The 13,761-nt window shown below is 43.2% G+C and overlaps 1 protein-coding gene across 2 annotated transcripts in view; it reads left to right on the top strand.

Annotated features, from left to right (window-relative positions):
- PDXDC1 (pyridoxal dependent decarboxylase domain containing 1) overlaps positions 1–13,761 on the top strand; it is a 97,593-nt gene that overhangs the window by 38,526 nt on the left and 45,306 nt on the right. For both annotated transcript variants that reach the window (XM_068117194.2, XM_068117195.2), the window contains exons 5-10: positions 1,320–1,466; positions 4,853–5,042; positions 5,222–5,290; positions 5,377–5,455; positions 7,005–7,089; positions 7,231–7,279. In XM_068117194.2, the coding sequence (XP_067973295.1) occupies positions 1,320–1,466; positions 4,853–5,042; positions 5,222–5,290; positions 5,377–5,455; positions 7,005–7,089; positions 7,231–7,279 (619 nt within the window). The remainder of the gene's footprint in view (positions 1–1,319; positions 1,467–4,852; positions 5,043–5,221; positions 5,291–5,376; positions 5,456–7,004; positions 7,090–7,230; positions 7,280–13,761) is intronic.

Raw genomic sequence — 13,761 nt, forward strand, 5'->3', positions numbered from 1 at the left:
AAATGCTCACATCTTGACCCAAAGTGATCAGATGATGGAACTTGTCAATGAGGATGACCAACCAGTACATCCGTGTCAACAGTATGACTCAGACAGTTGGTACAACCGTTCAGTATGGCATCCTGCACATGAATTAGCAGCCTGGTATCTGTTTCCTCATGGTCACGTGGCGGCATTGAACGATCGGTTCCTCAAACAATCACTGTGGCACCAGATGTAATGATGTTTTCCTGCGGTGGCAGTCTTGTTGGAGAGGAATGCAAAAAGTTTGTGTTTGTTGGTTGGGTCACGTGATGAATCAGCCCAGTTTCCTCGGAGCTTGTTCTTACCAGCAACATTTCTCCGAATACCTCTTCCTCGCTTTTCTCTTGTGGATTATTTGATGCTGCTGTTGATGTATGTGTCCCATACCACGTCAACTCTTTTGGAGTGATCTAACCGTTTCATGATTTATGGAACAAGGACACGGTCAGCATATTTCACATAGCAAGATTTGTGCCATTTGGCCTGATTTTGGACCATTTCACCTACTACCGTAATATCTTCTCCAAAGTGAAGAGCCACTGGTCGTGTGTGTGCCCATGATTCCAAAAGCACTGACATTATTCAGAATAGAGCTGTATGGTCCTGACTTGTCCCCACTTCCCTTTGCATTGAGTAAGCATTTTAGAAGTTCCGCAGTCTTTCTTTGGCATATCACACACTTGTTCCAATCCGTGTTGCTAGTCTATCTGAAGAGACATAAAACACAGAAAATGCTAAGAAATTATGAACTGATATTGCCATAATGAACCTGTTGATTTAGTATTGGAGCAAATAATGATCTGCTGATGTTCTGAATGGTGTAATTGCTTTCCTTGCCCCAGCCGAGATATTGGTACTTATTGGTTTTTACATGGCGACCGCCTTGGGAATCCAAGATGGCCACCATACTGTATCTTGAGAAAGTGGTTCCTATTAAAAATTGAAAGCTAAGGCAATGGGTAGCCCGTGGATAAGATTTGGTGCTTTGTCTGGAACGTTCGCAAATTTGGTCTTTAGTTGCCTGACTTTTAGGAGAGAATGGAAAGAAGGTTTGGAGAAGATGGGATTAAGTGGAGGGGAGAGAAGGAATTTGCACTGCAAGTGGAGCGGCTGCAAGGTCAAAATTTCCACGATTTGCATACAAAGTAAATGGATGACCAACGAGCCCAACATTTAGAATGCATTTGCCTAATAACTGAGAACGACGGCAGTGAAAACAGCAATACGTTTTAATGTCACGTCTATTACAATTGGCGAATGTTGTTAACTCATAATTGCCATATTTTTTTGTGCAGACCTGCCAGTCTGGCTGAGCGAGCTTTGGTGCCGCTGCTCGCTCACGGTCTGGTGGCTTACCTCAGCATGTTGGAGCGTGACCGCCTGCGCCACCTCACTACACGCCTGACCTCTGACACGACACTTTGGCTGTGCAGGCTATTCAGGTTGGCGAAATGAGCAGAGATGTTTTTTCAAGGCTCTTTTTTATGGAAGAATGAAGCATACCGGGGCGGGACGTGAACACGGTAACAATAGAATGCAGGGGAGTGAGGGATGAACTGATGCACAAAGTAAATTTGACGGGTATTCACAGTGCCAATAGAAAGTCTACACAGTAGAAAGTCTACACCCCCTTTCAAAATTTTCACCTTTTATTGCCTTGCATCCTGGAATTAAAATGCATTAAATCTGACTTTTTCCACCTTTATTTACACATCGTAACCAACAACTCCCTAGTGAAAAACAAATTCTACAAATTTCAGAAAATTAATTAAAAATACAAAACTAGAATATCTTGGTTAGATAAGTGTCCACCTCCCTTATAATAGCAATTGTAAATTAGCTCAGGTGTAACCAATCACCTTCAAAATCACACACCAAGTTAATTGGTCTCCACCTGTGTTAAATTGTAGTGATTCTAATTATTTCAGAATAAAATCAGCTGTTCCTGTAGGTTTCCTCTTCTGGGTAGTGCATTTCACAGCAAAGACTCAACCATGAGCACCAAGGAGCTTTTGAAAGACCTCCAGGATAAAGTTGTGGAAAGGAACAGATCATGGGATGGGTATAAAAATATTTTAAAGGCCTTGAATATCCCTTGGAGCATAGTCAAGCCAATCATTAAGAAGTGGAAGGTGTACAGCACCACCAAGATCCTGTCTAGATCAGGCCGTCCCTCCAAACTGGATTACCAAGCAAGAAGGAGACTGATCAGAGAGGTCACCAATAGGCCAATGGCAACTTTGAAAGAGCTACAGGCCTTTATGGCAAAGACTGGTTACTGTGTCCACGTGTCGACAATATCCCAAGCACTCCACAAGTCTGGCCTGTACGGCAGGGTGGCAAGCAGGAAGCCATTACTCAAAAAAGCCCACCTTGAGTCCCGTTTGAGGTATGCAAAAATATCACTCTGGAGATTCTGAAACCATGTGGCAAAAAGTTTTGTGGTCTGATGAAACCAAAATGCGTCTTTTTGGCCGAAATGTAAAACATTGCGTTTGGGGCAAACCCAACACAGCACATCACCCAAAGGGGTTGAATACGTATCGAGTCAAGACAATTCACCTTTTCATTTTTAATTGATTTGTAAAAAATTCTAAAAATAATAATTCCTCTGACATTATTAGTCTAGTAGGAAGACTAGGTCCCCCTGCACCCCCCGGAGATATACTTCTAATCAGTGTTTCTAGATTGGAAAAAATGTGTAGAAAATGACTAGCTATGGCCCCAAGCTGAAAAAATGTCCCACATACCATTTTTATGCAAATTACTGCTGCAAATTTTATGCAAAATTATGCAAATTTTATGCAAATTTTTGATGAGGAGTAGAGTTGAGGGGTCTTTGAGGGCTTCATCGAGGTGCTCTCGGTTGCAAGACTGGGTCATTCTGAGAAGCACAGCAGGGTCAGAGATCATGATGTTCTCCTCCTCAGTGAATCTCTCCATCAACAGCCTCTCCATTGCCTCACACACTGTTTTGAGGCAAAAGAGGGACTTTGCGTAGGCCTTTCCACTGAGAACACCTTTGAGAGATCCACTTGTTACTAGTTGTGCCTCAAAGAGAATCTCTGCATATCCAGAACCACGCATCTTGTGTCCAGTGAGCATCCCGATGTAGTTCATGGATGTGTGGAAGGGTCCAATCGTTACTACATGACTAGCAAATTCATTTGGCCAGCGCCAGATGATGGGAAGGGCTTTCATGCAGACACCCAGATCAAATGTATTCAGGACCCATCTCTGACCCACCTCAGCAGTTGCTGCCTCGGAACGCTTCAGTAGCTCACGAACAACTGCGTTGTCTGTGATCGGTTGGTGGATAGGCGTGCAGTAGTCGACTGTTGATTTGCTGGGTGGGGGAGAACCAGTTGCAGAGGTGAAACCCCCTAGCCCAGGCACAGGCTGCAGGCCATTGCCATGCCATGCAGGCACCAGGCACAGACCGATCACAGACAACGCAGTTGTTCGTGAGCTACTGAAGCGTTCCGAGGCAGCAACTGCTGAGGTGGGTCAGAGATGGGTCCTGAATACATTTGATCTGGGTGTCTGCATGAAAGCCCTTCCCATCATCTGGCGCTGGCCAAATGAATTTGCTAGTCATGTAGTAACGATTGGACCCTTCCACACATCCATGAACTACATCGGGATGCTCACTGGACACAAGATGCGTGGTTCTGGATATGCAGAGATTCTCTTTGAGGCACAACTAGTAACAAGTGGATCTCTCAAAGGTGTTCTCAGTGGAAAGGCCTACGCAAAGTCCCTCTTTTGCCTCAAAACAGTGTGTGAGGCAATGGAGAGGCTGTTGATGGAGAGATTCACTGAGGAGGAGAACATCATGATCTCTGACCCTGCTGTGCTTCTCAGAATGACCCAGTCTTGCAACCGAGAGCACCTCGATGAAGCCCTCAAAGACCCCTCAACTCTACTCCTCATCAAAAATTTGCATAAAATTTGCATAATTTTGCATAAAATTTGCAGCAGTAATTTGCATAAAAATGGTATGTGGGACATTTTTTCAGCTTGGGGCCATAGCTAGTCATTTTCTACACATTTTTTCCAATCTAGAAACACTGATTAGAAGTATATCTCCGGGGGGTGCAGGGGGACCTAGTCTTCCTACTAGACTATATGGGATATTATGTGTAGATCAGTGACAAAAAAATCTCAATTTAATCCATTTTAAATTCAGGTTGCAACACAAGTAAATGTGAAAAAAGTCAAGGCGTGTGAATACTTTCTGAAGGCACTAGTATTTGGTGGTAAACATGGGCACTCTGAAAATACAAGATTATTTTATTTGAAAAATCAAGTTTGCTATTTGCTATCAATTATGACAACTTCCCAAACACGCTTGCCTGCAAACCTATGATTTAGTTTTGTATACAAGGCCAAGGCTCGTGGAAGAGCAAGAACACCTAATGGATCAGGATGCAACAGAACAAATGGAACAGTAGAGTGAGGGGGTGGGGGGGAACACCAACAGCAGGGGTTTAAGGACAAAATAGGGGGAGACTTGGTCAAATGATGGGTATGAGGGATAGAGGAGGACAAACGGGGTGGACAAGATGGATCCAGAAGCAAATTCTTAGGAAGAGTAAACTGGAAATTTGGAAGTAGGTGGGCATTCGATGAGGGGCTGGAGGTTAACAGGGTAGAAAATATCATTGTTTTGAATGGGGGATGATCTGAGATAGTGGAGAAAAGCTGTCTTGAAAACCTGAAGGGAAGGATGAGATTGAAGAGGATGTGAAAGTTGGTTCCACTGGCGAGGGGAAAAAAGAGGAACATAAGAGTGGAGGTGAGCAGTGATTCTCGATTTGCTTTTCAGGTTCGACAATGGTTCGGCATATTTCCACGAGGACGATCGCGAAGGCCTTGTACGGGTCGCACTCCTCGCCCTGCACTCACGTTACCAAGACTTTGCAACTGAGGGATTCTGCGCTCTCGCTGCCAGGCCACCTGTGCTGTACGTGAGCGCAGCTGCTCGGCCTGGTCTTGGCATGCACCTCTGCACACAGGTGCGCTGATGCGGTTCTTGCGGACGTTAACTTCTGCAGGCCTTCTTCATGGGAGGATGCTAAGATTCACGGACAGTATTGCTGATTATGATTTCAACATGTTTGAAGTTACTCGCGCATCATTCCTAAAGTCTCCAGTTCATTGAGACATATTTTAATCATTCCCCTATTTCCCGCAGCTGGGGTTACCTGTGTCTTGCCTTTGCACCGTTCCATGCAATACCGTATTTGGCTCTCAGCATCAAATGGTAAGAGAGCAATGAGTGCGCAAGTCGGCATGCATGAGACATGGATTGTCGATGGAAATTTGACCCTCGTATTCTCTGGATTCCAGGACATAGCCTCATTTGAGAGGCTCGTTGCCGACGATAAGGAAGCTGGTCGCTTGCCCTTGCTGCTCCTTGCTAATGCTGGTGAGTCTTTGAGCGATTTTTAAAAAAGGAAAAAAAAAGCAACTCAAGATGTGTGATCAGTTTGGTTGTCATGGAAACGTCCTCACATTACATTTGAGTTTGATTTGAAATAGCCGCAATTTGCGTTCAAAATGTCCCATTTTTATGGACTTCAATCCTCTTGGTTCATCATAAGTATTATGTATGAGCACCTCATCTCCAAGTGACTTGGTTGTTGGGTTGGTGGGGCCTTGTAGAAGTTCCTCCTGGGGGGTTGATTTCCATTCTGCTTTGCAGACATTTCTACATCCTGTTGAACCTGTCTCTTGCAACCTGTCCAGGATTGGTTTTTAATCACAGAAGCATTCCCAACTTGTCCTGAATGGCCTGGGGATCTGTTCAGGATATGGGCCTCCATCACCAACCATCAACTTATTAACCACCTATTCCTTCCCCCCAAACCCTACTTTCCAACCCATTATCTCTCAAATATTTCCCGTTTCCTCTCACTTCTTTCTTGACTCTTCTTCCCTTTTTTTGATGCTTTCGCCGACGAAATCGCCGAAGGCATTATGTTTTTGGGTTGTCCATCCGGATGTCCGTCGGTACGTGCGTGCATCCGTCCGTGATAGGTTTTTGTTTCCGCGATAACTTGAGAACAGCTGAAGGGATCTATGTCAAACTTGGTACAAGTATGTATGATGATGCAAATATGAACTGATTAGATTATGGAGACAAGAGGTCAAAGGTCAGAGGTCATGTCAGGTAAAAATGTGATACTTGAGAACAGCTGAAGGGATCTATGTCAAACTTGTTACAAGTATGTATAATGATACAAATATAAACTGATTAGATTATGGGGGCAAGAGGTTAAAGGTCAGAGGTCATGTCAGGTCAAAATGTGATACTTGAGAACAGCTAAAAAAAACACCGTTTAGAGGCCATTTTTCCCCGCAAAGCGGGGGTTGGCCTTTTCGGGGACCGTGGTTGTTGTTGTTTTTTGGTCCCCTTTTTGAGAACAGCTAAATGTATTTAAATCAAATTTGGTACATTTATGTATGATGTAATAATGTGGTCGAGTCATATCGGTCGACGTCGCGACGTCGAAGAGTGTCGTTCTAGTTTTTTTTTGTTTTTTTTTTTAACTCAAGTCCCCTTTCCCTGCCTTTGTACACAGTGTGGCGACAGCCCATTGGTGCGTCTTTGTTTGTTGTTTAAAAATGGCAAGCAGCGTGACTGTACCCAGCAGAATTGCAAAATATAGATGCTAAGGCTCCGTCAGCAGGTGATCCTTAAAAATAGAGCTCATATAAGTGTGAGAAACGGAGCATTCAATTGTGATGTTTTTAAAGTAATATCAAGGTGGTCCAGTTACCACAATGAATAGAAGATCTCAGAAAAGAAACAGCCTGTCAACAATCTTGCTGAATTAATACTCATCCCAAATCCAGGAAGGTTGAAGACAGGATTCGGTCCAGAATTCTGAGTTTGATACTTATGTTTCTGCTAGATCAGTGTTGTCGCATCATCACTGACTTGCTGAACTAAACCTGTCTACCAACCCTGGCAGGCACACCTGCAGCAGGACACACAGACAAGTTTGCGCGCTTGTCCGAGATCTGCAGCCAGCACGGTATTTGGCTGCACGTTGAAGGGTGAGCAGGTTTTTTGAGGCCGCCCGAATCTCCATACTTGGAATGATTTACGTTTTTGTTTTTTCTCTAAATAACAAAGTTCCATCTCCGAGCCTCAAACTATGCGTACCTTGAACATTTACCCACCCTTACCCACCACAGTGTGACTTTGGCCACTCTTGTTCTTGGCTTCGTGCCATCTGCTATGCTGGTAAGCGTTTTGCGTCATTTGGACTTTGTTTTGATAATCTTGGCAACCACGTTACAATGACCCTCGCTTTATTACCCTCGCCAGAGGAGAGGGTATTGCATTTGATTCCGTTTGTTACTTGCCGGAAAAGATTCCGGCAAGTATGTTGATCTGTTCGTTTGTTACTTGCCGGAAAATTTTTCCGGCAAATATGTTGATCTGTTCGTTTGTTTGTCTGTCTGTTTGTCTGTCTGTCTGTCTGTCTGTCTGTCTGTCTGTCTGTTTGTCTGTCTGTCTGTCTGTTTGCAGCACTGCGTCTACACCGTTGCACGTAGAATCGCCAAACTTTGCACACATATTGGTCTTGCCCTGGAATAGACTGTGCCCAATTGATGACGTCATCGGTGACGTGGTTCGGCCGCCATCTTGGAAAAACCGAAAAACTTTGCACCTCTATATCTCCGAAAGTACTGAACAGAAAAAATTGAGACATGGCTCATTGTAAAGAACTCTCCATGGGGAATAAAATATGTAAATGATGACGTCATCAGTCACGTGGTTCGGTCGCCATCTTGGAAAAACGGCAAAACGTTGCGCCACTATATCTCCAAAAGTGCTGAACAGAAAAAATTGAGACATGGCTCATTGTAAAGAACTCTCCATGGGGAATAAAATATGTTAATGATGACGTCATATGTCACGTGGTCGGCCGCCATCTTGGAAAAACGGCAAAACTTTGCACCGCTATATCTCCAAAAGTGCTGAACAGAAAAAATTGAGACATGGCTCATTGTAAAGAACTCTCCATGGGTAATAAAATTTGTTAATGATGATGTCATATGTCACGTGGTTCGGCCGCCATCTTGGAAAAACCGAAAAATTTTGCACCTCCATATCTCTGAATGTGCTGAATAGAAAAAATTGGGACATGGCTCATTGTAAAGAACTCTCCATGGGGAATAAAATATGTTAATGATGACGTCATCAGTCACGTGGTTCGGCCGCCATATTTGTCCTAAATGGCCGATAAAAAAGTACATTCCGGCAAGTCCTCGGTCTCTGACCGATTTTTCATTACTTGCCGGAAAAATTTTTCCGGCAAGTATGTTGATCTGTTCGTTTGTCTGTTTGTCTGTCTGTCTGTCTGTCTGTTTGTCTGTCTGTTTGCAGCACTGCGTCTACACCGTTGCACGTAGAATCGCCAAACTTTGCACACATATTGGTCTTGCCCTGGAATAGACTGTGCCCAATTGATGACGTCATCGGTGACGTGGTTCGGCTGCCATCTTGGAAAAACCGAAAAACTTTGCACTTCTATATCTCCGAAAGTACTGAACAGAAAAAATTGAGACATGGCTCATTGTAAAGAACTCTCCATGGGGAATAAAATATGTTAATGATGACATCATCAGTCACGTGGTCGGCCGCCATCTTGGAAAAACGGCAAAACTTTGCACCACGAAATCTCCAAAAGTGCTGAACAGAAAAAATTGAGACATGGCTCATTGTAAAGAACTCTCGATGGGGAATAAAATATGTTAATGATGACATCATCAGTCACGTGGTCGGCCGCCATCTTGGAAAAACGGCAAAACTTTGCACCACGAAATCTCCAAAAGTGCTGAACAGAAAAAATTGAGACATGGCTCATTGTAAAGAACTCTCCATGGGGAATAAAATTTGTTAATGATGACGTCATATGTCAGGTGGTTCGGCCGCCATCTTGGAAAAACCGAAAAATTTTGCACCTCCATATCTCTGAATGTGCTGAATAGAAAAAATTGAGACATGGCTCATTGTAAAGAACTCTCCATGGGGAATAAAATATGTTAATGATGATGCCATCGGTCACGTGGTCGGCCGCCATCTTGGAAAAACGGCCAAACTTTGCACCACTATATCTCCAAAAGTGCTGAACAGAAAAAATTGAGACATGGCTCATTGTAAAGAACTCTCCATGGGGAATAAAATATGTTAATGATGACGTCATCAGTCACGTGGTCGGCCGCCATCTTGGAAAAACCGAAAAACCTAGCACCTCCATATCTCCGAAAGTGCTGAATAGAAAAAATTGAGACATGGCTCATTGTAAAGAACTCTCCATGGGGAATACAATATGTTAATGATGATGTCATTGGTCACGTGGTTCGGCCGCCATCTTGGAAAAACCGAAAAACTCTGCACCTCCACATCTCCAAAAGTCCTGAATAGAAAAATTGAGGCATGGCTCATTGTAAAGAACTCTCCATGGGGAATAAAATATGTTAATGATGACGTCATCGGTCACGTGGTTCGGCCTCCATATTTGTCCTAAATGGCCGATAAAAAAGTACATTCCGGCAAGTCCTCGGTCTCTGACCGATTTTTCATTACTTGCCGGAAAAGATTCCGGCAAGTATGTTGATCTGTTCGTTTGTCTGTCTGTCTGTCTGTTTGTCTGTTTGTCTGTCTGTCTGTTTGCAGCACTGCGTCTACACCGTTGCACGGAAAATCGCCAAACTTTGCACACATATTCGTCTTGCCCTGGAATAGACTGTGCCCAATTTATGACGTCATCGGTCACGTGTTTCGGCGGCCATCTTGGAAAAACCGAAATAATTTGCACCTCCATATCTCTGAAAGTACTGAATAGAAAAAATTGAGACATGGTTCATTGTAAAGAACTCTCCATGGGGAATAAAATATGTGATTGATGACGTCATCAGTCACGTGGTCGGCCGCCATCTTGGAAAAACCGAAAAACTCTGCACCTCCACATCTCCAAAAGTCCTGAATAGAAAAAATTGAGGTATGGCTCATTGTAAAGAACTCTCCATGGGGAATAAAATATGTTAATGATGATGTCATCGGTCACGTGGTTCGGCCGCCATATTTGTCCTAAATGGCCGATAAAAAAGTACATTCCGGCAAGTCCTCGGTCTCTGACCGATTTTTCATTTGTTACTTGCCGGAAAAATTTTCCGGCAAGTATGTTGATCTGTTCGTTTGTTACTTGCCGGAAATTTTTTTCCGGCAAGTATGTTGATCTGTTCGTTTGTTACTTGCCGGAAAAGATTCCGGCAAGTATGTTGATCGGTTGGTTTGTTAGTCTGTTTGTCTGTGCGCAGCACTACGTCTACACCGTTGCACGTAGAATCACCAAACTTTATACACATATTTGTCTTGCCTTGGAATAGACTGTGCCCAATTGATGACGTCATCAGTCACGTGGTTCGGCCACCATCTTGGAAAAACCGAAAAATTTTGCACCTCTATATCTCCGAAAGTGCTGAATAGAAAAAATTGAGACATGGCTCATTGTAAAGAACTCTCCATGGGGAATAAAATATGTTAATGATGATGTCATAGGTTCCTCCATTATGACGTCATAATTCGACAAGTAGAAAACTTCATCCGATCAAGATGAAATTTCTTGAGCATCATCAAGGAATAAATTAGTTTAGAAAACAAATAATGACGACGTCATCGGCCACGTGGTACGGCCGCCATATTTGTCCAAAACGGCCGATAAAAAAGTACATTCCGGCAAGTCCGAGGCCTCTGACCGATTTTTCATTTGTCTGTCTGTCTGTTTGTCTGTCTGTTTGTCTGTCTGTTTGTCTGTTTGCAGCACTGCGTCTACACCGTTGCACGGAGAATCGCCAAACTTTGCACACATAATGGTCTTGCCCTCTAATATACTGTGCCTCAATGATGACGTCATCGGTGACGTGGTTCGGCCGCCATCTTGGAAAAACCGAATAAATTTGCACCTCTATATCTCCGAAAGTACTTAACAGAAAAAATTGAGACATGGCTCATTGGAAAGAACTCTCCATGCGGAATAAAATATGTAAATGATGACGTCATCAGTCACGTGGTTCGGTCGCCATCTTGGAAAAACGGCAAAAAGGTTGCGCCACTATATCTCCAAAAGTGCTGAACAGAAAAAATTGAGACATGGCTCATTGGAAAGAACTCTCCATGGGGAATAAAATATGTAAATGATGACGTCATCAGTCACGTGGTTCGGTCGCCATCTTGGAAAAACGGCAAAACGTTGCGCCACTATATCTCCAAAAGTGCTGAACAGAAAAAATTGAGACATGGCTCATTGGAAAGAACTCTCCATGGGGAATAAAATATGTTAATGATGACGTCATCAGTCACGTGGTCGGCCGCCATCTTGGAAAAACCGAAAAACTTAGCACCTCCATATCTCCGAAAGTGCTGAATAGAAAAAATTGAGACATGGCTCATTGTAAAGAACTCTCCATGGGGAACAAAATATGTTAATGATGATGTCATCGGTCATGTGGTTCGGCCGCCATCTTGGAAAAACCGAAAAACTCTGCACCTCCACATCTCCAAAAGTCCTGAATAGAAAAAATTGAGGTATGGCTCATTGTAAAGAACTCTCCATGGGGAATAAAATATGTTAATTATGACGTCATCGGTCACGTGGTTCGGCCGCCCTATTTGTCCTAAATGGCCGATAAAAAAGTACATTCCGGCAAGTCCTCGGTCTCTGACCGATTTTTCATTACTTGCCGGAAAAATTTTCCGGCAAGTATGTTGATCTGTTCGTTTGTTTGTCTGTCTGTCTGTTTGTCTGTCTGTTTGTCTGTCTGTTTGTCTGTTTGCAGCACTGCGTCTACACCGTTGCACGGAGAATCGCCAAACTTTGCACACATAATGGTCTTGCCCTCTAATATACTGTGCCTCAATGATGACGTCATCAGTGACGTGGTTCGGCCGCCATCTTGGAAAAACCGAATAAATTTGCACCTCTATATCTCCGAAAGTACTGAACAGAAAAAATTGAGACATGGCTCATTGTAAAGAACTCTCCATGGGGAATAAAATATGTTAATGATGACGTCATATGTCACGTGGTCGGCCGCCATCTTGGAAAAACGGCAAAAATTTGCACCACTATATCTCCAAAAGTGCTGAACAGAAAAAATTGAGACATGGCTCATTGTAAAGAACTCTCCATGGGGAATAAAATATGTAAATGATGACGTCATCAGTCACGTGGTTCGGTCGCCATCTTGGAAAAACGGCAAATCGTTGCGCCACTATATCTCCAAAAGTGCTGAACAGACAAAATTGAGACATGGCTCATTGGAAAGAACTCTCCATGGGGAATAAAATATGTTAATGATGACGTCATATGTCACGTGGTCGGCCGCCATCTTGGAAAAACGGCAAAACTTTGCACCACTATATCTCCAAAAGTGCTGAACAGAATAATTGAGACATGGCTCATTGTAAAGAACTCTCCATGGGGAATAAAATATGTTAATGATGACGTCATCAGTCACGTGGTCGGCCGCCATCTTGGAAAAACGGCAAAACTTTGCACCACAAAATCTCCAAAAGTGCTGAACAGAAAAAATTGAGACATGGCTCATTGTAAAGAACTCTCCATGGGGAATAAAATATGTTAATGATGACGCCATCGGTCACGTGGTTCGGCCGCCATCTTGGAAAAATGGGAAAACTTTGCACCACTATATCTCCAAAAGTGCAGAATGGAAAAAATTGAGACATGGCTCATTGTAAAGAACTCTCAATGGGGAATAAAATATGTTAATGATGACGTCATATGTCACGTGGTTCGGCCGCCATCTTGGAAAAACCGAAAAATTGTGCACCTCCATATCTCTGAAAGTGCTGAATAGAAAAAATTGAGACATGGCTCATTGTAAAGAACTCTCCATGGGGAATAAAATATGTTAATGATGACATCATAGGTCACGTGGTTCGGCTGCCATCTTGGAAAAACCGAAAAACGTAGCACCTCCATATCTCCAAAAGTGCTGAATAGAAAAAGTTGAGACATGGCTCTTTGTGAAGAACTCTCCATGGGGAATAATATATGTTAATGATGACGTCATCTATCACGTGGTTCGGACGCCATATTTGTCTTAAATGGCCGATAAAAGAGTACATTCCGGCAAGTCCTCGGTCTCTGACCGATTTTTCATTTGTCTGTTTGTCTGTTTGTCTGTTTGTTACTTGCCGGAAAAATTTTCCGGCAAGTATGTTGATCTGTTCGTTTGTTTGTCTGTTTGTCTGTTTGTCTGTTTGTCTGTTTGTCTGTCTGTTTGTCTGTTTGCAGCACTGCGTCTACACCGTTGCACGGAGAATCGCCAAACTTTGCACACATAATGGTCTTGCCCTCTAATATACTGTGCCTCAATGATGACGTCATCGGTGACGTGGTTCGGCCGCCATCTTGGAAAAACCGAATAAATTTGCACCTCTATATCTCCGAAAGTACTGAACAGAAAAAATTGAGACATGGCTCATTGTAAAGAACTCTCCATGGGGAATAAAATATGTTAATGATGACGTCATATGTCACGTGGTCGGCCGCCATCTTGGAAAAACGGCAAAAATTTGCACCACTATATCTCCAAAAGTGCTGAACAGAAAAAATTGAGACATGGCTCATTGTAAAGAACTCTCCATGGGGCATAAAATATGTTAATGATGACGTCATCAGTCACGTGGTC

Source organism: Myxine glutinosa, chromosome 5, assembly GCF_964187855.1.
Source record: "Myxine glutinosa chromosome 5, kmMyxGlut1.1, whole genome shotgun sequence".
Lineage (NCBI taxonomy): Eukaryota > Metazoa > Chordata > Myxini > Myxiniformes > Myxinidae > Myxine > Myxine glutinosa.